Source organism: Colias croceus, chromosome 12, assembly GCF_905220415.1.
Source record: "Colias croceus chromosome 12, ilColCroc2.1".
Classification (NCBI taxonomy): Eukaryota; Metazoa; Arthropoda; class Insecta; order Lepidoptera; family Pieridae; genus Colias; species Colias croceus.
The window spans coordinates 9,829,057-9,856,505 of NC_059548.1; the positions used below are offsets into that span (position 1 = coordinate 9,829,057).

The 27,449-nt window shown below is 31.9% G+C and overlaps 2 protein-coding genes across 4 annotated transcripts in view; one reads left to right on the top strand and one right to left on the bottom strand.

The window, feature by feature from the left end:
• The window catches only part of LOC123696518, a 28,791-nt gene extending 20,445 nt beyond the window's left edge, over nucleotides 1-8,346 (bottom strand). For 2 of the 3 annotated variants that reach the window (XR_006752090.1, XM_045642778.1), the window contains exons 1-3: nucleotides 8,185-8,346; nucleotides 5,514-5,643; nucleotides 3,109-3,213 (exon numbers count right to left, since the gene is read on the bottom strand). Coding sequence is in view for 2 of the 3 variants with exons in the window: in XM_045642778.1 (XP_045498734.1) it covers nucleotides 3,109-3,213; nucleotides 5,514-5,643; nucleotides 8,185-8,192 (243 nt within the window). In the remaining variant the exon portion in view is untranslated. Of the gene's footprint in view, nucleotides 1-3,108; nucleotides 3,214-5,359; nucleotides 5,482-5,513; nucleotides 5,644-8,184 lie in introns of those variants that run through there. The other variant, XM_045642779.1, reaches the window with a different exon arrangement.
• Nucleotides 8,347-16,431: 8,085 nt separating this feature from the next.
• The window catches only part of LOC123696532 (mucin-17), a 58,188-nt gene continuing 47,170 nt past the window's right edge, over nucleotides 16,432-27,449 (top strand). The window contains exon 1 of the mRNA XM_045642806.1: nucleotides 16,432-16,689. Coding sequence (XP_045498762.1) covers nucleotides 16,651-16,689 — 39 coding nt within the window. The 5' untranslated portion in view covers nucleotides 16,432-16,650. The remainder of the gene's footprint in view (nucleotides 16,690-27,449) is intronic.

The following is a 27,449-nucleotide window of genomic DNA, read 5'->3' on the forward strand; positions in this document are numbered from 1 at the left end:
GTAAACAAATAATGATTTGCATAGTTGCGAAATTCTTGTATTCGAATGTATTTTAAGATTTCACAGATATGTAAATTGAGATTTTATCAAAACGAAATATTTAGATTCGTTTAATCACTCGAAAAACCTGTTAGTGAACCTAGAATCTAGATAGTCCTGTGCCATGTATGTTAATTAATAAGATAGGTTCTAAATTCCTGATAGTTCCTAATAATTGTACACAATTATAACTAAAGCTTGTATTTTTATGCAAAGATGTTGTGCAAAAACAACTGTACCAGCTTGAGAACCAAGTACTTTTTTATTACCTTCCTTCTACTTATAGTAGATGCCTACAGCCTTCTAATTTCTAGATACGATAGATAACGTGAACCTAAACCTAATACGAAGGTATCCGTGAAGAATTTAGTTTTCTACTAAATTGTACATTTCATTTTATTCATTGCTTAGCTAAAACAGCACGAATTCAAATGCACGCGAACTCATAGAATACGAAACATCTAATAAAGATATTAATATAATATTTCACGTTGGAAATCTAAACCTACATCATTTATTAATTATAATTATTAGTTTATATTCTATTTAAATTATAAACAAAATAACAAAAAATCTATTGTTCTTCATAGTTACGACTTATTAATAAGTCCAAAAAAATTGCATGTGGATCAATCAAGCGTAAAAATTATACCAAATTATTGCGAAAATGAAGTAGGTACTAAGTACGTAAGTAGTTACGGTTCATTAGGCGAGCCTTCTCGAAGGTTCTTTGATTAATATTGAGAATTTGTTTGAGACGAGATACAAATGGAAATAAATAATATTTTTATTTCTTTTCGGGCATATTATACCTTGTAAAATATGTGGAATATATTAGTTTATTTACCTTAGTATGTGGAACAATTTGTTGAATGTACCGTTATTATTTTTTATTTTTTTTACATTTTGATGTTTTTAAATTATTTATGGCATTACATATCATGACTTAAATCTTGTGTTTTAAGCTATTGCATAGCTTCTATCGCGGGCCTTGAGCGCGGGGACCGAATCGAGAAATTCCGTAACGAAAAAACCTCACGCTCCCCACTCCGACGAGCGGAGGTGTGGCTTGAAGGCATAGCATGCAATAGCTTTACCGCGGCAGTCCCCGAGTGCCACACGTCGTTTTTTATAATAATAAACACTGACACACATAACTGGATTTCCCTGATATCTTGCAACTAAAATCATAAATCTTGGAAATAATAATCATAAACAAGAGGTTATATTTCCTGAAAAAAAAAAACTTCAACGAACTTCCTCATGCGGTGTTTCCAAACGGTTACGACTTAGGGACCTTCAAGAAAAGAGCGTACTCCTACCTTAAAGGCCGGCAACGCACTAATAATGTCCCTGGCATTGCTGGTGCCTATGGGCGACGCAGTGCACTTAACATCAGGTGACGCGTCTGCTCTGTTGCCTCCTCTTGTATAAAAAAAAAAAAAAAAAAAAAAAAACTTCAACGAATACCTTCGAAGAACGAGAAATTTATTATTATGTCTCTCTATTCCATAATACTCGGGTACCACCAGTAGGGGGCAGGAATTACATAGGAAATTTAGTATTAGACCGACCGATGTGGGTATGATCCAGACCATTTTATCCGCACCAAATACGGATGCAGCTAGTATAATAGTCTACATGTTCACACGATATTAGTAGGCTAGTTAAGTTAAGTTTTTGCATATACTATGGGACTGACATAGTCATTGTTGACTCAAAGTCCCTAAATAAAATTAGAATTAAAAACAAAGGTACCCGGTCTTTTGTAAGGGCTTACGTGGGGACATAGATCCAACACGCAGAGTTTTTCTGTCTTTTGAGAGTTTTAATCTTCTATACTATAAAAATGAATCGCAAAATGTGTTGGTAAGCGCATAACTCGAGAACGGTTGATCCGATTTCGTTAATTCTTTTTTTATAATATTCCATGAAGCGCGAGGATGGTTCTTATGGAGAGAAAACGTCAACATGTACCACGGGCGAAGCCGGGGCGGACCGCTAGTATTATAATAAATTAATAATTCTAGCATCAGTCTGTGACACGAGTAACGAGGTCATATAAAAAATACTAACATCTATCTCTACAAAATTTCACTGTGATGTGATAAGCCGTTTTCACGTAGAAGAAGTTCCTATCATTCTCGTATTATAATAAATTAATTATAATGACGATAAGACGGGAAACAACGCATTATACTCGACAACAAGGCACTTCATTGATTCCGATACAAATGACTAATTTATTACCTACAGTCTTTACATACCGGCTATCCTTGTCGAGTTATGCAATGTCGCTTTCATAAGATGTTTTATTGGAAACCTTAATTAATACAGTATTATATAGTATTTATGGTAGTAAAGGCATCATGGAATTAATATTGTTGTAAGATAATAATTATTAATTATGGTAGTATAATGGGTAACATGTTTCGTAGCCAATGTTTTGTTGATAGGTGTTTAACTTTTGTAATGTTTCGCAATCATTTGTGAAGAATACGTAAGAATGTTTCTTGGTACCTATCTTCTTAATATATATATAAATCTCGTGTCACAATGTTTGTCCTCAATGGACTCCTAAACCACTTACCCGATTATAATAAAATTTGCACACCGTGTGCAGTTCGATCCAACTTGAGAGATAGGATAGTTTTTATGAAAAAAAAAACGTAAACATGTAGGTACCACGGGCGAAGCCGGGGCGAAAAGCTAGTTAAAATATATAATAACTTAATTCAATGTTATAGTATAGAGCAAATAATGAATACCATATTGTAATCTTCAATACGACATGATTTCGTTATACATACCTACCTAGCTTTTTTCGCGAAGGTATCAATCAATTAAGCGAGTATTTTTTTTATTTAGATTTTTTAAAGAAAAACACAATTAACTTGTTCCACATTTATTTACTTTTATTGAGTATTTTTTTACGTTAGGTTACGTACCTACAGTGTATTTCATAAAATTGCTGATTGCTTAAAACATCCATCTTATAGTGTTAATCAATACATAGACAGGACCCACAAATATTCTTACCTCTATCATTATATAGTAAAGGTAACTCACCAGAACATATCTGCCATATTCCCTGATGATGAACTTGCCGCTCTGCAGCGTGATAGCCGTTGGCTGCGAGAACAGCGACTTGACGCAGTGGGCCGCTCCCACCACCTTCAGAGGAAGGGCTTGTAAGTAAATTTTGCCTTGTAAACCTTCCCCACACGGGAAAACGAGAGTATAAAATATAAGTTTATGTGAGAAAACTGCTTTTCTTAGGTAGGCACAAATTCCTATCTAAAAAAATCTCGCTCGCAAGTAAAATTGTATCAAAATCGGTATAGCTGTATTAGCATCAAAATTGATAGAACATTGAGTCGACGATTCATAAGTAGGTAATATTTTAAATTCAAGAATAATTTTACATAAATTATTCAGATTTTATAAGTGCACATAATATACTTATTAAACAACTAGGTAATAAGATACAAGGAAATAACCTCGTGTTTGTCTTAACGCTGCTTTACTGTTAAGTTCATAGCACTTATATTTTATAGCAGTTCAAAAACCTCATAGATCCCTATCTAATCCCAAGATGGCAATACCGGTATACCAACAATGTTGTCATATTGAAAAATTAATTAATTATATTACACTTACTTCGCTAATAAACCTGTTGGGGAACATTTTTTAATCAATTGTTTATACGTGAAGAATATAAAAGGAGGCGTGTCTATTTCATACATATTTACGAATGTCTTTATAAGTTTTATTAGTTAATTTTATAGTATTAAAAATATTTATTAATCGGGACAAATATTATGGAAAAACTACGTGTAACTGAATTAAAAATGGTCATTATAATCAACTTGTTAAATGTATTTACTATTTACCTACTCGTGATAGGTAAATAGCTTGATAAGTTTATAGAAAAAAATGGAAATATAATTTGACTTTTGCACCAAATCCTTTACTTTATATACAGTTTTGATATCAAATCCAATTTAACAGTCGATCTCAGACATAAAAATAATCTAACAACACTTCAAGCTGAAATATTACATACTAGCTTCCGCCCGCGACTCCGTCCGCGCGGATGTCGGTCTTCGCGTGGATGGTTTATTTATCCATTTTGAGTACCTCTGACAATAACATTTTATAAATATCTATTGGACCCAATTCCCAAATACGGCTAGGCCTATAATAATACGCAACGTGTGTTCGCGGTTCGGTACGGAACAACGTCTATGGATAAAACTGAAAAATTAAGATTATTTTTTTCTACGTATTTTTCCAGGATAAAAAGTATCCTATTTTACGCCCAGGATAATAAGGTATAATTATACCAAGTTTCATCGAAATCGAACCGCTAGTTTTCACGTGATGCCTTCACATACAGACAGACAGACAGACAGACAGACAGACAAAAATTTTTTTAATCACATATTTGGGTTTGGTATCGATCCAGTAACACCCCCTGCTATTTATTTTTTCAATATTTTCAATGTACAGAATTGACCCTTCTACAGTTTTTTTATATGTATAGATGTACATAATAAAACGTTTATGCTATGGAGAGTTCAAAATAACTTTGCATTCGACTACAATAACTTCTTATTCTTTTGCGAGAGTCGGGTAAAAGTTACCCATACTGTTAATACCAATTGCATTATATTTAATTGCATACTTGGCCATTACAACTATTAAAAATCTGATAACGTAGCGCTGGTTGTCACGCAACAATAAATAAATAATATACATTTATAAAGATTTCCTAGTGATAATTGCTTGAAAACTAACCAAATATTCAGGCAATATTACGACAGAAGCGATGGGCGGGAAATACATCGTAAATCGTTATTTATGATTTGGATAACGATAACCGTGACAGTTAAAAGCAATCAAATGCCATACAATCGAGATAAATATGATGTATTTAGGATTTATTTGATATAATAATTGTTGTATTGAAATACCAACATGGTTCATTATCTTTTGCAAAAATAAAATAGTTCAGTGATTTTAGCAATTTAGTATCTACATAGTTACTAAGTCCAACCACAACACAAGAGTCTAGGTATGTATTTATTATTTCAGGTGGTTTTTGAAAAACTACGAAGCGAATCATAATATACTGTCAGTATTTTTTTTATTTTAATTTATTAAATTCCAACCAATTTTGAATATCACATCTTACGTAATAAATCGCGACCCATACATTTAAATAACATAACGCGTTTACTACATTATTAATTTTATATTTCCACCTGGCAATGCACACCTACACCCATCATCATTCTTGACGTAACACCATATGTACCCGTCCAGCGAGCGCGTGTCTCTGGGTGTCAGACACCCACCCGGGGTGGAAGTACAGCACCGCGTCCGCCGGGTCGTCCTCCTCCGACACGCAGCACAGCGTGTCGTACACGAACATTATCATCATTTAAGTGTCGCTGGTGTTAGCTACTGACCTGTCCAGCGAGCGCGTGTCTCTGGGTGTCGGACACCCACCCGGGGTGGAAGTACAGCACCGCGTCCGCCGGGTCGTCCTCCTCCGACACGCAGCACAGCGTGTCGTACACGAACACTATCATCATTTCCCTGAGAAAATAGATATATTTTAGACTAACTGTACCTCATTGACGGGTTTACTATTTTTAGAGCAATCTAATAAAATACATAAAAATCATTGCAATCCAATCTTTTTTTTAAATGATGTTACTAATACTTTCTTTTAAAAAGAAAATGTAAGAAACAATTACTTATATACCTATGCTAAAAAAACCATGAACAATAAGTTTGCCAAAATAATATCTTTTTAATGAAATTCACAAGTTCTCAAATAAAAATTACTGTAAGTTGTATAAGTGGTTACTATAAAAAGGTGCAGTTTTATTTGTTCCAATGAATGGAATGGCTTAACAATGTATAATATGCCATGGATACCTTTTTTATGCAATTACCAACTACAGGTATAAGCTTAATTGAAACATTTACACACTTGGGCGAACACCCTTCCTTATAAATGGTGTTAAATTGGATAATTGCATATTCTTATAGGCTTTTAATTTAATTTATTGGTGCATACTAATAGTATATAAAGTGTAATAGAGAATTTATAAAATGAATTTTTATTTAGTTGAAAATCACTACATAATTACTATAGAACAAGGACACTGTCTGTACGTCCCTAATCCCTATGTATGCTTAAATCTTTTCAATGGATTTTGAGGCTTACTTAATACATAGAGTAGTTCTCAAGGAAGGTTTTTGCATATAATTTGTTAAGTTTAAAATAAAATAATAAATACACATTGCACAGTAAAACATTGCTAATGAACAGAAATTAATATACTAGCTCAATTATCTCCAATTTATTAATTTTAATTAGCAATAGAACACTTATTATTTGAAATAACAATTTCATTTTTAGACACATACAATTAAAATACCACAGTAAATGATTTTAAAATTTTATTTAACGTTCGTTGGAGCGTATTCAGCTGTTATAATTTAATAACTCTTTTATTATAGTGATTTATATTCTCTGGACATGCATTTGAAATTAATAATGTTAACTATTTTCCTTATAACTATAAAATATATGATACAATAGCATTTTTATGTTGCATATTATCAATATACCTTGCGGTCCTTGCTGTTTTAATGCAAATTCCTGCCAACTTATATTACCATAATTTTATTACTTAGCGAGATATTTGTGTTGTCGATGTGAGATATCTAGATTATTTAAATGTTATTTCTTGAGATGTTAATCTTGAAACTTGTTATTAAAGAAAAAATGATCATTTTCAGATGTTTCCTAAATCTTTTTTGAATAAAATAACAGCCTTTATTATCACTACATATGTAGCTAGTATAAAACAACGGCGTTTTCTCTGTCACTATGTAAGCTAAAATCTTTAAAACTTCTCAACGGATTAAGATGCAGTTTTTTTATAGATTTAAGAGAAAAGTTTATGTATATAATTTATTAGGTTTAAGACACAGCAGGCAAAGCTGCGGGCGTAAAGCTAGTTCTTGAATAAATAAGACAAGGTTATTATTTTTATAATCAGTTGCAACATAAAAACAAAATATGTAGATTAATAATATGTGTAAACACTTCATTTTTATAATGCGGCTTAGATTTAGATTAGCTATCTATATTTAGGATTAAATTTTTGTTTATATCAGATATAATAGAATAATACAGTAGTCATTTTTTCACTAATGCGTAAAAGTATATAAGATTTGAGTCTATAAAATCTATACATTTTTTTTTAGCATAGCATTTACACATTTTTTTATAAATACAAGGAATATGAATAAATTGATTTATTAGATTATGTTTCGATTTGATTTGTATCAACAAAATAATGCTAAGAATACTCAAAGATTGTTTAAAACACAATTTGTGTCGAAAATCTCTTAATTTTAAGAGTCGGTTAAAGATAAGATCCTAAAATATGTTGACATGTTCACGGTCAAGTGTGATCTATAAAAGGATGAGGTTCAAGGACTTCTCTTTTGATTGTCATTCATTATTTAGTTTGCATATAATTTACATAAATAATTATTGTACCAAATGTAATTTTTATACACATAGGTATATTTTATATATTTATTTACTTAATAGTAGAATTTTTATTATCAATGTAAAAACTGGGTTAGAATCTTTGATTTGTTTGCAAATATTTACATAAATAAATGTATTTATTAAAATATATTATTATTAAAATTAAGATGTATCAAAATATTTAAGTGTAAAAGAGAGATTATCAGGTTTCTAGTTATTTCCTTTACTTTTTCTCTTTATATAATAAAAAAAATACATTTTAATCTTGCACACTGTTTGTATACCTATTACCTACTCACATTTCATGTATATTTTGACCTGAAATAGGGTGTACCATCAAAATATATATCGGTTTGCGCAATAAAACAAAAACATTACAATATTTATATAAAATTCAGAATAGATACATGATACTTTACAACTAAAAACGTAAATATCATCAGTACTATATCTAGAAGATAATAGCTTTCTCAAAATTCATGCTTTCCACTACACTTTTCACGGCTAGTCAAGCGATAAATGCAATGATCAATTTTCATTAGGACAAATTGAATTTCACTTACTTAGCCATTGTGGAGTGTTGATTTATCACTTACGATTATTTAATCAAACTCACAACATATCATTAATTTTATAAAATCGAACTATGTAAATAAATCGATCAATGCGCGTAATATTTTCGTTTCACAAAATCCAATGTACGAATACGAACACTCGAACACACGATCGCGCTACAGATTAAAAAATGAATTTTACTGACGAGTGACGTCCGAGATTTGACATTGTACTGTCGTCAACATTGACGTTGTAGCAATGATTATGGAATTGCGTTGCGTTGTAGAGTCTTGGAGACAGATTCAATAATTTTACAGACGTAAAAATGTAAAATCAATGGAAATAATAATTGAATGAATTATTGCACAAACTATTGAATTATTAATGCTTTAATGTTGTGCTTACAATCTAATCATTGGATTATCTGATTGTTTAAATAAAAACGAAATAATTACCATTCCGTTTTTGTATTTAGCGCCACCTGTCTATTCGTCAAACATGTAACTATTTAGAATAACCGCATTAATTTTAATTTCTGCATTGATCACTAGATAGCGCTCGTTAAATACTAAAATTCTGTTTTGGGTTTTTTTTAATGTAATGATATATTATAATACAGTTTACTTACATAATTATTCATTGTTTGGAAAAGGTAGAATCAAGAACCGTTTCATATCACTTTCTTATTCATATTTCAATATTTTTTAAGTAGTAGAAGTCTATTGAAATGTAATGTTCCACTTTTTATGCCTGCATTACGTTTTCAGAGACGCAATTTTATTCGTATTGGAAATGGTATTGGAATTTTTAGAGATAAGTTTTCGCTACATTTTTATCATTATATTAATAATTTATGTCGCTACTAAAGCGCTGTAAACTCAAATTCATTTAAATGTGACTAATAATATTTTAAAGCTGCGAATTGCTTGCTATTTTTTAACGAACTAAATTAAATATATATGTTACAGTCAAAACCCTGAACCAGTCAATAACGTTATTGACCGGTAAAATCAGTTAATAAGGATATTGACTAAGGGCGTCGGTTAATATCCTTATTAACTGATTTTATCTGATTAAACCAGTTAATAACGTTATTGACTAAGGGCATCGGTCAATATCCTTATTAACTGATTTTAAGTCGAGAAATCTAGTCAATATAGGTTTTAACCGACGTGCCCAGTCAAAACTCATAAAAAGTTAAGGACGTTAGTGAAATAATACTAGAAAATCATTTAAAAAGGTTCATAAAACTTTTTAAAGAGCAATATTTAAGAGTTTTATGTTTTATTAATTAATTCGGGGTATTGTTTGTAAACTGCAACCGCGCGAGAATACGTGCCCCAAAATATTTTTGAAGATGGCAATTGTGTTTTAATAACAACTAGGTTTCCGCCCGCAGCTTCACCCGCGCAGTCAAAGTAAAACCGCATAGTTCCCGTTCCCGTGGGATTTCCGGGATTGCGTTAGTTTCTGATTTGATGGAGTGACCTGCAGGTGTACTTCGAAGACTGCTACTAGATCTAATAGACGAGGAGAGCTAGGTGTGCCGAGTTTGGGCTCGTTTTGTTAGTTATGTCGAGACCTTACCTCCTGTCTTGATGGAGTGACTTGCAGGTGTACTACGAAGACTGCTACTGGAACTATTATACGAGTAGAGCTAGGTGTGCCGAGTTTGGGCTCGTTTTGTTAGTTACGTTGAGACCTTACCTCCGGACTTGATGAAGTGACCTGCAGGTGAACTTCGAAGACTGCTACTGGAAATAATAGACGAGTAGAGCTATGTGTGCCGAGTTTGGGCTCGTTTTGTTAGTAACGTTGAGACCTTACCTCCGGAATTGATGGAATGACCTGCAGGTGTACTTCGTAGACTGCTACTGGAACTATTATACGAGTAGAGGTAGGTGTGCCGAGTTTGGGCTCGTTTTGTTAGTTATGTTGAGACCTTACCTCCGAACTTAATGGAGTGACCTGCAGGTGTACTTCGAAGACTGCTACTGGAACTAATAGACGAGTAGAGCTAGGTGTGCCGAGTTTGGGCTCGTTTTGTTAGTTACGTTGAGACCTTACCTCCGGACTTGATGGAGTGACCTGCAGGTGTACTTCGAAGACTGCTACTAGAACTAACAGACAAGCAGAGCTAGATTTACCGAGTTCGGTCACGTTTTGTTAGTTATGTTGAAACCTTGATGGAGTGACCAGCAGGTACCAACAAAACGAGCCTAAACTCGGCACACCTAGCTCTACTCGTATCGTTCCAGTAGCAGTCTTCGAAATACACCTGCAGGTCACTCCATCAAGTCCGGAGGTAAGGTCTCAACATAACTAACAAAACGAGCCCAAACTCGGCACACCTAGCTCTTCTCGTATAAAAGTTCAAGTAGCAGTCTTCGAAGTACACCTGCAGGTCATTCCATCAATTCGGGAGGTAAGGTCTCAACGTAACTAACAAAACGAGCCCAAACTCGGCACACATAGCTCTACTCGTCTATTAGTTCCAGTAGCAGTCTTCGAAGTACACCTGCAGGTCACTCCATCAAGTCCGGAGGTAAGGTCTCAACGTAACTAACAAAACGAGCCCAAACTCGGCACACCTAGCTCTACTCGTCTATTAGTGCCAGTAGCAGTCTTCGAAGTACACCTGCAGGTCACTCCATCAAGTCCGGAGGTAAGGTCTCAACATAACTAACAAAACGAGCCCAAACTCGGCACACCTAGCTCTACTCGTCTATTAGATCCAGTAGCAGTCTTCGAAGTACACCTGCGGTCACTCCATCAAATCAGAAACTAACGCAATCCCGGAAATCCCACGGGAACGGGAACTATGCGGTTTTTCTTTGACTGCGCGGGCGAAGCTGCGGGCGGAAATCTAGTTGTTATTAAAACACAATTGCCATCTTCAAAAATATTTTGGGGCACGTATTCTTGCGCGGTTACAGTTTACAAACAATTCCCCGAATTAATTAATAAATAATAATAATAATAATAATAAATTTCTTTATTTGCATAATGTGTGTACAAAGATATTACTTATACTTAGGTAGAATCAACACATTAGCCATAAATGGCGTGCAAATTCCGCAACATTATTTTATATAAAAAGTACATTATTTCATTGTCACATGATAAAATTTACACATTTTATATTATATTCATAAATAAAATTAAACATAATATGTTACAAATTTAAATATTCAGATACATTATAGAAATTTTTGTTATTTAGCCACTCATATAGTTTTGTCTTAAAAGGACCGATATTTAACATTTTTATAGTTTCGGGAAGTTTATTAAATATACGAATACACATAGCATGACAATTTTTGGTATACAAAGTGGTCCTGGGTGTTTTATTGTAAACAAGTCTATCTGGATGACGGTGGTCGTTGCTGTATATTTCTTGGGCCGTGTTAAAGAGATATTTATGTCTTTTTACAAAAATACAAACTTCGTAAATATATAAGCACGGCAAAGTTAACAACTTGAGTTTAATAAATAGCGGTTTACACGATTCGTACGGACCTACGCCACAAATCGCGCGTATACATTTTTTTTGTGAGATGAACGCTTTTCTGATGTTTACGCCATTACCCCAGATTATAAGACCGTATCTCAAGATAGATATTACATGAGCGTGATAAGTCGATAGAGTGGTTCTTAAATCCGTAATTTTTCGTAGGCGTCTCAGGGCATATACAAATTTATTAACTTTACTACATACCTTATTAATGTGTGATGACCATTTAAGTTCATTGTCTAAAACTATACCTAAAAATGAAGTTTCACTTTTTTCTTCCATTATAACATCATCATATTCTATTTTTAAATTATTGCGCAGAGGAGTTGAAAATGTCATGTAGTTAGATTTAGTAAGATTGATTTTAAGATTATTTGTGCTAAGCCATTTTATCATTTTGTCCAGATTATTTATAATGTCGTTGTTAAAATTCATAATGTCAAAGATTTTAATGTCAGATTCAAAAATTATCGATATGTCATCTGCGTATAGAATTATTTTACGATTTGTTATGTCTATAATGTCATTAATATAAAACAAAAATAAAATAGGCCCCAGGACACTTCCTTGAGGTACACCACACTGGTTAAATATATATTCTGATTGGTATTTTTCTTTCTCATTAGTCTTATTAGTCCGAGTAATAATAACACTTTGTTTTCTATCTTTTAGATATGATCGGAACCAATCTAACACAATCCCCCGAATTCCATATGCCTCTAATTTTTTTAATAATAATTCATGAGACACTCTATCGAACGCTTTTGACATGTCAAAGTATAATACAGTAGTCAATATTTTTGCGTCGATGTTTTGAAGAATTGAATGTGTTAAGGAATAAATTGCATCATTGGTAGATTTGTTTTTTTGAAAGGTTTTTTTTTTTAAAACATAAAACTCTTAAATATTGCACTTTAAAAAGTTTTATGAACCTTTTTAAATGATTTTCTAGTATAATTTCACTAACGTCCTTAACTTTTTATGAGTTTTGACTGGGCACGTCGGTTAAAACCTATATTGACTAGATGTCTCGACTTAAAATCAGTTAATAAGGATATTGACCGATGCCCTTAGTCAATAACGTTATTAACTGGTTTAATCAGATAAAATCAGTTAATAAGGATATTAACCGACGCCCTTAGTCAATATCCTTATTAACTGATTTTACCGGTCAATAACGTTATTGACTGGTTCAGGGTTTTGACTGTAACATATACATAGTTAGAATTAAATAGAATTAAAAAAATCTTTCCCCTTTGAATATTTCATTTGTCAAAGAATAAAAATATACTTTTAGCTTCTCACAGTAAGTATGGCTACATCTGGAAAAGTAGTCGTAAAATTAAAAAAAAGACAATTTCAATTTCTTGCAATTACATTTAGAAATAAAATATGTATTCATGAAACGGGTACTGTCCCATCGGACGTCCGGTTCCTTTCGATAGATGCACCGGCTACACGAACATTCGCAGAATAATAATTATTTAATTATAACATTATGTATTTAACGGAGTTCAAGAAATCATTTCGTAATTAATACTTGTGACTTATTATTTAATAGGTACATTGTTAATTAATTAATTATATTGAGAATTGATAACGAGTAATAGAAATTGATTATGATGATGACCTTTTATTTTATAACCTTTACCATTCATACGTATCGTTTACTTTATTAAAAATTGATTAAATGCACATTAATATATTTTAAATGAAATTATCCAATAATATACAATTTTGCTTTTTTCTACTTAAATATGGATATCAAATGAAACAAAAAGTCGAATATAAAAAACTAAAATGTGAGCAGATGGGTTCAAGTTTTCATGAGGTCTTGAATAGATAGATTTACATACTTACATCAAAACCACATTTTACAGATAAAACTTTGGCTATATTGAGAAAAAGTGACTGTGTTAGTTACTATACACAACCAACTGTTTAATTTAGCAATTAGATAGTTTAAATTGCAGCTAGTTGTACCAGTTTCACTGCACAAAATAAATAGCATAAAGTATTTGATTCGATTGGCTTGACTTTTAGATTATACATGAAATTTGTCGATAAAGTGAATGAATGAATGCAATTTTTCTTAAAAATAAATACATTATACACAGGCTAGGAAAATCGCTAAATAGTAGGCTTTTGATCAGGTAAATACAAATAGTATAAAACAAGTCGCATTCCGCGGTCTGTCTGTCTCTACATGTATGCTTAGATCTATCAAAATACGCAACGGATTTTGATGCAATTTTTATAAATAGATTGATTAGTTTAAGAATATTATTTGTTAAGTTTTAGATAAAGCGGGAGAAGCCGCTATTAGGAAGCTACCTACAAATTTTTCAAAATGAACTATGAAGTAAGTATACCTACATAAAAAAGAGTAAGTAATACACTCTTTTTATTTTTAAAGTATCGTTTGTAAATAATTTAAAGTCACTGAAATTGTATAATATTCTGTAGCAATACTAAATTGAGCGTAACGTATTATGCATATCATGTTACTAGCTGACAATACCGATACTTCGAATAAGTAGGTTAATCCGAGGTGCGATTATTGCTAGTTGAAAAAAAAAGGTAGTTATTAATGTTTTTTAATAAAATTAAGCTTTGTAGTAATGCCACAGAATACATAATAGTAGCTAAACGCTTATATATACAAATAATGCTTAAATATACAAACTAACATTATAATGTAAAATAATACTGGATAAAATTATAAAAAAAGAAAATCAGTTTGTAAAATCAGCTGAGTGGCGCCATTTTTTTGAGAGGGTACAACTTTTTTCCTGGATTTATAATATTTTATTGGATAATTATTTGTGTAGAATAGAAATAGGGCTAAATTATGAATTTTTCATCGTAGATTGCGGACTATCTGTAATGTTTATCAAAAAAGTTGAAACCAATTATGTATTTAAAATCTTTATTGACTCGTAAAAATACTCAATTACATCATAAAATTAATTCTATTACTCAAACCATTTCTGTAATCTCTACGCAAAAATAAGTTAGATAGGTATGTGCGTGATCACAAGGCGTGGTGGACTACATTCCTACGCTCGAGTTTTTGTGAGTCCACGCATAAAATCTAGAAATCTAGACCATGTGTGTCTATAGCTCTAAATAGTCGAATCTATACTAATATTATAAAGCTGAAGAGTTTGTTTGTCTGAACGCGCTAATCTCGGGAACTACTGATCCGATTTGAAAAATTTTTTCGGTGTTAGATAGCCCATTTATCGAGGAAGGCTATAGGATATATATCATCACGTTAAGACCAAGAGGAGCGGAGCCACGCGTGTGAAACCGCGGGGCACAGCTAATTGATGATATGTCTACATTGGGAAAAATATTTGCCATAATAATTATGATTAGGAATGCAATGATTTGTTTTTAATTTATATAATGTGTGATACATAAATTCATTGAATTTATAATTGTCGGAAAGTGAATTGGTGTATTCAATATAATTAATACGTTTTTGTATATATATCCTCACTTATATGTGCAAATAACGTAACTAAAATAGATGCTACTCTTACACATTTAAACCTCGAAACATATTATAATAAAATTTGATAGAGATGGCCTTATAAAAGGAAATAAATACGCAATAATATAGGACAAGGATAGGATTTGATGGGAAGGTAATAAGAGTTGGTTTATATGTGCCTTTGGGGAATAGTTGTAGGCTATATATCATAGCGTAATAATTTGAATGCATCATAAGCAATCGAAAAATATTATGTAGCGTAGAATTATAAATAACCTTCCAATATTTTTAGACGTTTTAAAGTTTTTCCAAAGGGAAAATAAACCGTATCAGTTACATAGGTACATTTTACGGACATATTAAGAACATATGACTATCTATCTGATAACGTAATATGTGTTCTCCTTTATATAGTTTTAAAAGTTGTCTAAAGGATCAACGATATGATTAAAATATCGATTGACGTTGATAAAGCGACGCATACTTTTCAGTATAATTAAGTATTTAGTACCTAGTTTTCTATTCCATGTTTGTTTTTCATTTCAAATATTGTATTGTTTATTGTATAATTTAAGCAAATGCATTCGATAAAGCTTTTGATGTTCGTGTTGGCGTTTCATGCAAAAGAATTCAACGCGTCGCATCCTCAAGGCTACGGTTATGATGACTCGTTGTTTCGCAAACTTTATACGTTTCTGCGATATAACATAGTTTTGGAAAGGTTTATATAGGTGTTTTATATCTTTTAATAAACACTAAAGATCTGTTATTATTTATTTCAGCAAAATGTCATTGTTTAGTAAAGATGAGATAGGTACCTATCGCCCACGTTTCCAAACTTAAACGGATTCGCAATTTTCAAACAAATTTTGTAATACCGAAGTTTATATCGAAAGAATACTACAAAAACAAGACAAACATCTGAAATACTATATCTTTTTAAAGACTTAGGTTCAGGTTGATGATAAAAACAAGTTATTTCGAACTAGGTATCGAGTTGCAGCAAAAAATAGCATTTGTCTATAGAAATCGTTGTGAAGATTAGTTTATTGGTCGGTTTCCATGGATCGATTAAATAAACGTTTCCAAAGAATTTTACGGAAACCAAATACAAGTTACATCGTCATATTACGTAAAACTTAGCGCTTAATTACAAGCACACAACGTAAGGTCGTAGAAAGTGAATCGACTTGTGTGAACCCTCAAAAAAAAACCCGCCATATTGCCAGTCTATGACGAACGGCCCGCGCGACATCACGTTTCCCGCCCAACGAAAAACCGCGAACTGTCACCTGTCAATTTTTATTTAAAAGTGCGTGCAGCCAGTGACACTTATTTATTATTTTATTTTTTTAATTTAATTTAAACTTTGTAATTTGTGTACGTATGTCATGATTGTGAATTATGTGAAACTGTTGTGATTTCAAAAGGATATTTGTATCTAACAGTTAAGTTATTGCTATGGGGAATTTCGATCGGAGACCGTCCCTTTCAAAAATGGTGAGTGTCAATATTTTTTTTTTACAGATGAATTGTAAAAAATGACGAACGATTACTTTTATATAACAAAATGTATACTTATCATGTTACGCGTTATAAAATTAATGTAAATGTTACGTTTTAAATTCATTATGGTAATTAAAGATATTATGGGTATATATCGCGGTATCATTCGCTACTTTTACTCAAGGCTGAAAGTTTTGGACCCGGATCTGTTTTGTAACAAACTGGTTAATCCAATCCATGCATAATCGGCGCATTTCTATAATTTCTCTCTATTAACTTAATCGTTTTGTAAATACCGTCGCAATGGGTAAGTAAATACGCAGGAATGTGACAGTAATGAAAATGAAGAATAATATTATACCTACGACATTCTTGTCTGTATATCTAAATAAATACGTTCATGTAATTGCAGTTTAAAATGACCTGAATGACTTATTTATAATTAACCTAGTTAGGTACTTTGACGAATAATATTTATTGAACTGAAATATTCTTCAAAATGCACTTATTAAACCTTAGTTTTGTTTAAGTTTGAAAAATTAAATAAGTTTGAAAATTTTGTCTCATTCTTTTCAACAATGATAACTGTCTTTGTCTCGTAATATTCCTTATTAAATACGTCCATACATTTACGTCTGCATTTTCTGCTTCATATAATGACTAGCTTATTCTCGGTGTAGACCCTTAGGTCTACACCTTGTATCTTAATACAAATAGCAATATTCATTAATTACATTCCTTAATAAGATTACTATTTCGTATTCAGCCGGATTCACGTGAAAAAAACATCAAAAATTACAACACGACACATATAAACATCCTTCCTTACAATATTCATTTTCAACAGATAATTAACAGTGAAATGTTTGTTTTTGTGTCAGTGTATGAAGTAGGTATTGCATTAGCTATCACCGCGTAAGTGCATGTCGACATGATATCATTTCCACTGCTATAAAACACGTCAATTTATCGAGTAATAGCTGGTGGATTTAAATATATGTATTAGACTAGTATAATATTATAGTAATGTTATAGGTACTGCATTTATGGAATAGTAGTGGAATCTATACTAATACTAGTGAACCCGGCGAACTCCGTTTCGCCACCTAATGTTTAAATACCAAACGAAATGTTACATAAGGCGCTGTGTGTGAAAAATGATTTTCCTGATTTTCCCGCTTTTCTTTTGAAATGTTTCCTAAATTTTCTTTGCTACAAACCTCACACAACCTTTTCAACGAATGCAAATCCGTGGAAATCGGTTCGTGTGTTCTGGAGTTATAGCGTCAGGAAGCAAAACCCGACTTATTTTTATATAGTAGATTATGAAGCTTAAGAATTTGCTCAATCATCAGCCCTAATCTTGAGAACTCCGGGTTCAATTTGAAAACTTTCCGTGTTAAATTGCCCATGTTTTGACGAAGGTTATAGAGTATAGGCTATATTATACTCACGCTTAGACCAATAGAATAACCAATGTTGAATAAAAGTTGTAAAAGTTATTTATCAATCATTAAACAAACCAACCACCAAGCAACCACAAAAAAAATATTTTCATTTCATTTCTTCAATTTGTTTCGTTGTTACCAACTTTCAAAAACGGAAAAACCCACAAATATATAGTATAGAACCTGGATATTAAATAGGCACATTAAATTTTTATTTCATTGAACTAATTTTGACGAATGTTCGCATAAATTATAGTTGCAAAAGTCGGAGCCAGTCGTAAGTGTAACTCAACGAAAATGATTTATCATTTGTCCATATAACACATCAACAAGAAAACAATAATTTCATTTTCTTCATGCCTATAATGGGGCCTAATAAAGCCAAATGGTTGAAACAGGAAAGCCCTCAGACAAAATACAAGATATCCCTTTCAGTTACGTAGTGAAAAGCGGTACACTCTCTCCTCCTAACAAGGAATGTTGATAGTAAATATGCTGACTCATTGTTATATAAACATCTATTGATCTGTTATATTAAAATGCGATTACATATTGATGGAACATGGAACAAGATTCTTCTGGGTAGAAACTTTCAGAACCGGTGGTGGTTGAGTAACTTGACGTTTGAAATACATAGTTTGAAGAATAAAATGTTTAAATTTGAATCTTTCATGTTACTAGTTTATATTAGGAGAACTTACGAGACTTAAATTAAGGATAATCGTGTTACCAAACGTGTAGGTTTAGAACATATTACTTGCATAAAGATTTTGGGAATGTTCTTTGCATAAAGTTTATTTACTACATACCAAGATCAAAATTGAATCTATACTAATATTATAAAACTGAAGAGTTTGTTTGTTTGTATGTTTGTTTGAACGCGCTAATCTCAGGAACTACTGGTCCGATTTGAGAAATTGTTTCGGTGTTAGATAGCCCATTTATCGAGGAAGGTTATAGGCTATATACCATCACGCTACGACTAAAAGGAGTGGAGCCACGGGGGTGAAACCGCGGGGAGCAGCTAGAATTAAATAATGGCAGATTTAAAAGCAACGATGTCACGGGTAACAAGTAGCAGACAACGCGTAAAAGGAATATACGATAAATAATTTAAAAGATACTCATACTAAATACCATATTTAGTTTAAAATAAATAATGTTCATAAAATTTACATCATAAATTATATCGAATCAGTGAAATAGGAACGATTTTGTAATACGATTTGCTCGTCATAAATTTATAATTTTGCCTTCAAAACTTGATTGAGTCCTTAATTTTAATCAAACGCTTTGACCTCGTTATGTGATTGATTTAAAATGCAATAAAACATAACCCCAATCAATCAGAGACTAAATAACTTCTTATTTACAAGAAAAATATGTTTATTTAATGATAATTAATCGTCAATTTCCGTGTGCGATACCAATTTGCAAATTTTTGACATTTAATTTGACCTAATTAGGCTTAATTAGACGCATCTTAATTTTCCGGATATTTATAATGCGTATTGCGACATACCTAGAACCTTCAAACTTCCTGATTAAAGATTTATTCGAATCAATTAATTATAGGTAATTTAATCATCAATATAAATTAGGATACATTTTATAGATATGTACTAATTATAAAAAAATCAAAATATTTACGTCACTATCACCTACCTATAAATGTATCTTAGCTGTATACCTAACCAGCTGTGGCGCGCGGTTTCACCCGCATTGCTCCGCTCTTGTTGGTCCTAACGTGATGATGTTATAGCCTATAACCTTCCTCGAATATGGGCTATCTAACATCGAAAGAATTTTTCAAATCTGACCAGTATTTTCTGATTAGCTCGTTCAAACAAACAAACAAACTCTTCAGCTTTATAATATTAGTATAGATTTACAAATAACGTGTCTCTATTTCAATATAATTTCCCTTTACAAAACATAACTACAACCTGTGAATCGTATATTATTTAGTATTTAAAAGCAAATTCTAGCCACAAAATAGACTTTAAATTGTTCGAATACTAGCGTACCCACGACACAATACCCCTCGTCCTTGAATGTACAATCTCCGCGTGCTTGTATCTGTAGCGTCATCTAGAGACGTACGTTGAAAACTTTAGCATAAAATATAATATAAAATATTCGTCGGTTTGCAACTAAATTCCTCCTAAACAGCTCTACCGAATTTTTAGGTATAAGAGCAAATTAAAGGGTAGCATATCTTGGCAGAACAACATCTTTGATGATATAACGAATAACGATAGCTGGAAAAATGTCCAAAAGTATATAAATTTACATTTGATAGGAACAATTATTTCACACAGTGAGATCTTACAGTTGATATAAGCGGGTACTACTTTGGGACCAGTTCAATAAATTACTATAAACATTAGTAAGGACAGAGTCCCTATTTTCCTATGACTCAGCGACAGCTGTTTCACATTTTTTGTTGGTTTTTGTTTTCATTTTTATTTTGATTATTTGAATATCATTCAAGTCAAGGTAAACGGCTGCTTAATGAAAAGGCTAGGCTTTCAATTGAATGACAATATAAGATAGTCGAAAATGTATCTAGCTTCTAAACCAAGCTTATAAACCATACCTAACCAATTTCATCGAAACGGGCCCATTGATTTCGTTGTGAAAGCTTAACAAAAAGACATAACCTAAAGAATAGTAATCTAGTTTATAAAAATTAGTGTGCTTTTAATAGTGTTACAAAAACTTACTCAGCTGTGAAATATAGAGGTCTCATTACAAATAACTAAATTAATGAGACAGTTTTAATTGAGCCAAGTTCACGTAGTTATAAATGACATTATTTCTACGCTTACTCCATAGAGACTTCATTACGAGCTTCACTTTCTGTTTTTTATTCTGTGTTTCTTATTATTGTGTGAATATTCTGTTCTGAAGAAAGTTTGATGCGTTATGTTTGGGAAATAATATGGAAAGTGAAATTATGGTTTTTATGCAAATGTGGTAAAAGAAAGGCCTAAATAGCCTATTTTTATTATATTTGCAATTGTCTTAATTCGCTGTCGAAGTATACGCGTATCTGGGGAAATAAGTAACACCTAAATAATTTAATTAAAATTTTCAGTCTGTAAAATTTGAACGTATCATTATTTATTAATTTACTGTTAACCAACTAGCGATTTATTTAGTAAATGTTTAATACGTTATAAATTATCTACACTAATATTATAAAGAGGAAAACTTTGTTTGTTTGTTTGATTGTAATGAATAGGCTCATAAACTATTGGACCGATTTGAAAAATTATTTCGGTGTTAGATAGCCCATTTATCGAGGAAGGCTACATATTATCATCACGCTAAGACCAACAGGAGCGGAGCCACGCGAGTGAAACAGCGCGGCACAACTAGTTTTAAATATAAGTAAATGTATTCCAGAACATTCTGTGTAAAATACTATTGTTTGATTGGCTCTAGATCACTGGCTATGTCCGTTGGTTTTGTGCGTAAAAACTGACATAGTTACTGCGTACGTAACAGTTTCATAATAACTGTAACAAATGCAGTCGTAACAAATGATTGAGCGATTTATCAAGTTATTTGCAAAATATACATAAAATTAAAGTCATATATAAAATAGCAAAACTAATTTCAAAAGTTCATTGAAATATGGACTTTTTAATACAAGGATCGCACGATGGGATGTACTATCGAGAAAAAACATTGAAAATTATTGATTATTGAATTGAAAATTAATATTTATTCAGGATTAGGATATTATGTGGATAGAGTACGTATTAGCAAATTCACTGCATATTATCTACCAGTGCATAAAGCATAAGAGCCATTTGATTAAGGCATTCTCGAAATTTGCATTTTCTAGTCATTCCTACATTTTATGAAAATGAAAGTGTATTCTAACCACACAAATTATATGAGCAAAATGTATATGTGTATCATCACGCTAAGACCAACAGGAGCGGAGCCACGCGGGTGAAACCGCGCGGCACAGCTAGTTAATTATAAGGCACTCGACAGAAGCGTGCCTTCAATACAGCTGTTTGCATTAACGATTGAAACATGATCTGGTAAGAAGAGCTGTAATGACACCACATAGAAAGGTTGTACCAAGGCCACGGTCAGCAGCAATGTCGGCTGATCTGGCTAAGAATTCTGAGGTGAACAGGTATTGTGGTTTTATATAAGTAGGTCTAATTAAATGCCTATTTTATGTGTCACTTGGGTCAAAAAAACGTTAAATACATGCGTGACATTTTTTTAGGGTTCCGTACTCAAAGGGTTAAACGGGAGCCTAATACTAAGCTTCCGCTGTTTGTCTGTCTCCAGGCTGTATCTCATAAACCGTGGTAGATAAAAAGCTGAAATTTTCACAAATAATTTACTTTCGTTGCCACTATAACAATAAATACTAAAAATAAAAATAAATATTAACCCCCAGACAATAAATGATTTTCTATTACAGATAATATACCCTTCGTGCGCGAGTCCAACTCGCACTTGGCCGGTTTTTTAACTTTATGGTACATGAAACAAATAAAAACTTAAAAGAAATAACATGTAGATGTTTGTCATGTACGAGTTTCGACTTTCGTGTATAAATTCCTTTGCGATTCGTCAAGGTAAGCATGCTACTAGGTTTTAAATTCGCCGTCTGTAGGTACCTATATGAGCATGATTCAAAACCTCTGATAGTTGGTACTTGATACTTGTCTAGTACATTATATTATCTGTAGTACTAGTATAATACCGTATTTTTGTATTCTTGTGTATTATAGTGTAGTGTTAACCTCTCTTGTGTATAGAGAGTTAAATTTAATGGTCGCGTCATGGCAATTTTGTCACGTCATGGAGTAAGCCCATTTTGGTATCTTTGAATCTTTCCAAAGAAGTTTCACTTCTGACACATGTGCTCGGCACACACGCTATTTTTTTGACTTAAATAAGTAGATAATATGTATGTTTTATAAAAAATTGTGTATATTTGAAGTGAAACTTAATAAAATATTTTGAATAACAAAATACAGGACATAAAGAATGGTAATAATATGTAATTGGTAATCTATCCAAATATTCAAACTAGTTTATTTTTTTTATTTTTTTTTATTATTTTTTTAATACTAAAATAGTACACTGGGTATGTAATACCTACCCACTCTAATATGCTTTTTTAAGTTTTTAGCACATGTGTAAATACCTACTTAAAAATAGTATTTGCAATTATAATTTAATATTTTTGCTAGAGTAAAAACTTGTATTTAATATATCAGTCATTAATTTAAATGTTTTTAACATAGGCTTGTTTTTTCAATACAATGTTCCTGTTTTATTTGCATTTTTGCACGAACAAAAACTAGAAAGCATTGAGGAAACATGTTTGTGTCGCAAAATAACTTCGCCCGTCTTCCTTGAAGAACCTTTGTACGTTTCAACTACTTTAATAAATCAATAAACTTGTATTTATTTTTATTATATTAATCATACTTATTAAAGTGCATTTTTAACTGTATTAATTAAAATTTAATATCAGCTGAAATAGCTTTGGTTTCAACTCGGACCAGTATTCCCTGAGATTAGCACGTTCAAACAAACAAACTCTTCAGCTCTATAATATTAGTATAGATTATCTTGCATAAGAACTTCATAACATTATTAGGTACAAGTTGCTTATAAGATTTCTACGTGTCGAAGTAATAAGTTCTTGCTATAATAATTACAGACATTGGTGGTTTAAAATTAGTTAATAACGTTCTCATAGATTGTCTTTCACTTCTGCAATTGAAACTGTAGGAGGCACAAGTCAGTTTCTTTATCTATATCTACAAATGCCATAAAACTGAAGACTTTGGTTGCACACGGTAATCTCAGGAGCTATGGGTCGGATTTGAAAATTGTTCCAGTATTAGTTAGCCCATTTATTGAGGTTGGCCATAGGCACCTATAGGCTATATTATATTATCATTTCGCCAAGACCAATAGGAGCAGAGCAATACGGGTAAAACTGCGGTGCACAGCTAGTCTATAATAATTACAGACATTGTTTTCAAATTTGTAAATTACGTTCACATAGATTGTCTTTCACTTCTGCAATTGCAACTGTAGCAGACTCCAATCAGTGGTTTCTTAATAATTTGATAAATAACGACCAATCACACACAAAATACACTTCGTAAAAGTTTTATACGCGTTTCACTCTTGCATTGCTCGTTGAAAATCAATTAGCCACATGATTTTATCACTGACATTATATAAAGAAGAAATTTTTAGCACTTATGTAAATTGTGTGGTGAATGTTGAGTGAATACTAATTGGTATCGCGAATTATTGTTAGCAATGTTCACAAAGCGCTAAATGAGCTGGTGAAAGACTTTATTACAGCTTTGTTTCGGAATGCGCGAGTGCAGTACCAAAAACTGCACTAATCTTTACTAATAATACTAGCTTTCCGCCCGCGGCTTCGCCCGCATTTTCAGAGAAAACCCCGCATAGTTCCCTTTCCTGTGGGATTTCCGGGATAAAACCTATCCTATCTCTCAAGTTGGATCGAACTGCACATGGTGTGCGAATTTTATTATAATCGGTTAAGTGGTTTAGTAGTCCATTGAGGACAAACATTGTGACACGAGATTTATATATATTAAGATAAAGCTGAAGAGTTTGTTTGAACGTGGTAATTTCAAGAACTACTGGTCCGATTTAAAAATTATTTCGGTGTTAGATAGCCCATATTAAACAACTTCACAATTATGAAATGCAAACACAATAATTATAAAACGCAATATAGATGTATGTCAGCTTGCGTTCATTTATTTTGTGATTTATTTGCTGTCAAATAATCTTACGACGCGCGCGTCGACGTTCGTACGTAATAACTTTCTATTGATATTCTTTTATTTATTAAATATTTCGGATAATGTAATCATAAGTAATGTCTGTTAAAATATTTTCAAAGAGAATTGTAGAGTAATGAAAATATTTGAAAATATCTCAATTTTCATCTTTCATTAAATGCGATCGGATTTATTTTATAAACTAGCTTTCAAAGACTCGCATAGTTCCCGTTCCTATGGGATTTCCGGGATAAAACCTATCCTATATGTTAATCCAAGTTACTCTCTATATGTGTGCTAATTTTCATTGTAATCGGTTCAGTAGTATTTGCGTGACAGGGTAACAAACATACACACATACATCTATCATCACAAACTTTCGCATTTTAAATATTAGTATGAAGGATTTTAAGAATACAAAAATATATACCTAGCTAGTAATAAGCTCATAAATACATAGATACACGGTCACTTTTACGCATTGAGATAATATCCACCGCAGATTATTAATATACCTTGGTATATTATCTATGGAAATCGAGGCTTAAGATAATGATGGTCAAACAATAGACAATGTAAGGTGAATGTTTAGTATGGGAAGCTCTTTGAATGGGAGACCTTGCTGATTTTAGATTATTTCCCTTCACATAAGGTTAATTTGTAGGTGTTTGTTTTGATAATTAATGTAAATATTAGTTTGTGAACGTAGTAATTTGAAAAGTACATTTTTAATGATTAGTAATACATGGTTACAAAATTGCTTTGAACTTTATTTTGAGGTTTTCCTCAGGCCTTCAAATCGAATCTAATTATAATAATTTTAAAATGTTATGAATACTAACGTATGTATCCTATACAATATACATGTATCGTTTATAATCGTGATAATATTAATGAATACGCATATATTGAATTAATGAGTTAAAAAATAAATTCTAGAAATCTAATACTCTCAACTTGTATTTTATAAGTGTTCTAGTATCGGCGACAAGTTAATAAATTGCCTGGCTGATTGGTCTAGCTTTCTAGGTCAATTGAAACTATTAATAGGTTCGGTCGTTTTGTAGAACTAACTTTTATTACGTAAAATATAATGTGAACGTTAGTTTGTTATTACTGTCCTTTTTTTAAATGACTGGCTCTTAGTTATAGACTTGATATTTAGTTTGATTAGTTTTTAATATTCTTTATCTGTAGTTGGTACTATTAAAAAGCCTTAAAAAAGTACAATTATTCTAGAGCTCTATTAACAAACTTTTCTTCGAAACGAAATTGCGTTAAATTAATATTCGATAAACAGACAACTGTATAGGAAATGTGTTTCAAAAACAACGGTAATTAAGTGTTTTATTTTACCACACGATTTAAATACAATAAAACATTTATTCTAGATTTAACCAGTCTCTAGATACTATCTCAGCTCACGTAAAAATTATGTCTAACAAAGAAACCTAACACAGACTGAAATCATCCTAAACGTAATAAGATCATATCGCAATGAAAGTGATAGTCCCTCGAAATACGTAATAAAGTAGAAATCGAAAACAATACCTGCTCGGATGTCGCAAAAAATCGAGGTGAAAGACGCGTGGTATAGTAGTCTTAGCACGTATGCTTTCTCATGTACTATGTGATTACCTGATGATCGTATTAGTATGTAGCCGGTGATCTCGGGGTTGTTGACACCGTAAGTTGTGAAATATTTTTGTATGACGGTTTGTGAAAGAACGATTCGGTTTTGTTTGACAATGAGGAGTTTATGATGTTGTTAGATCTAGCTGTTGTTTAGGGAATGTTAGGAACGTTGATTATAAAATATACCTATGACATCACATTATGACATCGTGCTTACTTCTTCATGCTTAAAACTTAAAAATTATTATTGTATAGAGAACATTATTTGACATTGAACATTGTCAAAAAGACATCTAACAATGTTATAAAAAGGTAGTACATTTATAGGAAGATGTGAAATAACTATGATATTGTTTGACGACCATCGAAGTGTGGTCAGCTAGTTTGCTTAATAAAATAGAGCACTGTTTTTAATACAATTAGTAATTTAAATCAATTATTCGTACAGCAAATAGTACCTAGATAATAGCATTCCCACGGTCGGACCTGTGCAACCGAGTTTGTAATTCCTCTCACTGAATTCCATTACAATATTGAAGTACTTATATATTTAATACATTTTTGGCATAGCTTTCGTTACTTACAATGTTTCATGTAAGAGAATTTTTACGATCTATTTTCTGGTTTTCGAGGTATTTAGTTTGTTATTTTTAAATTGCTTCTTAAACATAAAATATAAATTAAAATGCTAAGCTCATTCCTTCGATTTGAACCACTAAAGGCTCTCAAAACTACATTCCATTTTTACAGTTTCAAATTCTTAATGTTGTTGAAGCTTTTTTTGTTAATTGAGTAACCAATTATTATACACAGATGATTTCCGACATAACTATACCTATGCCTAAGTTTT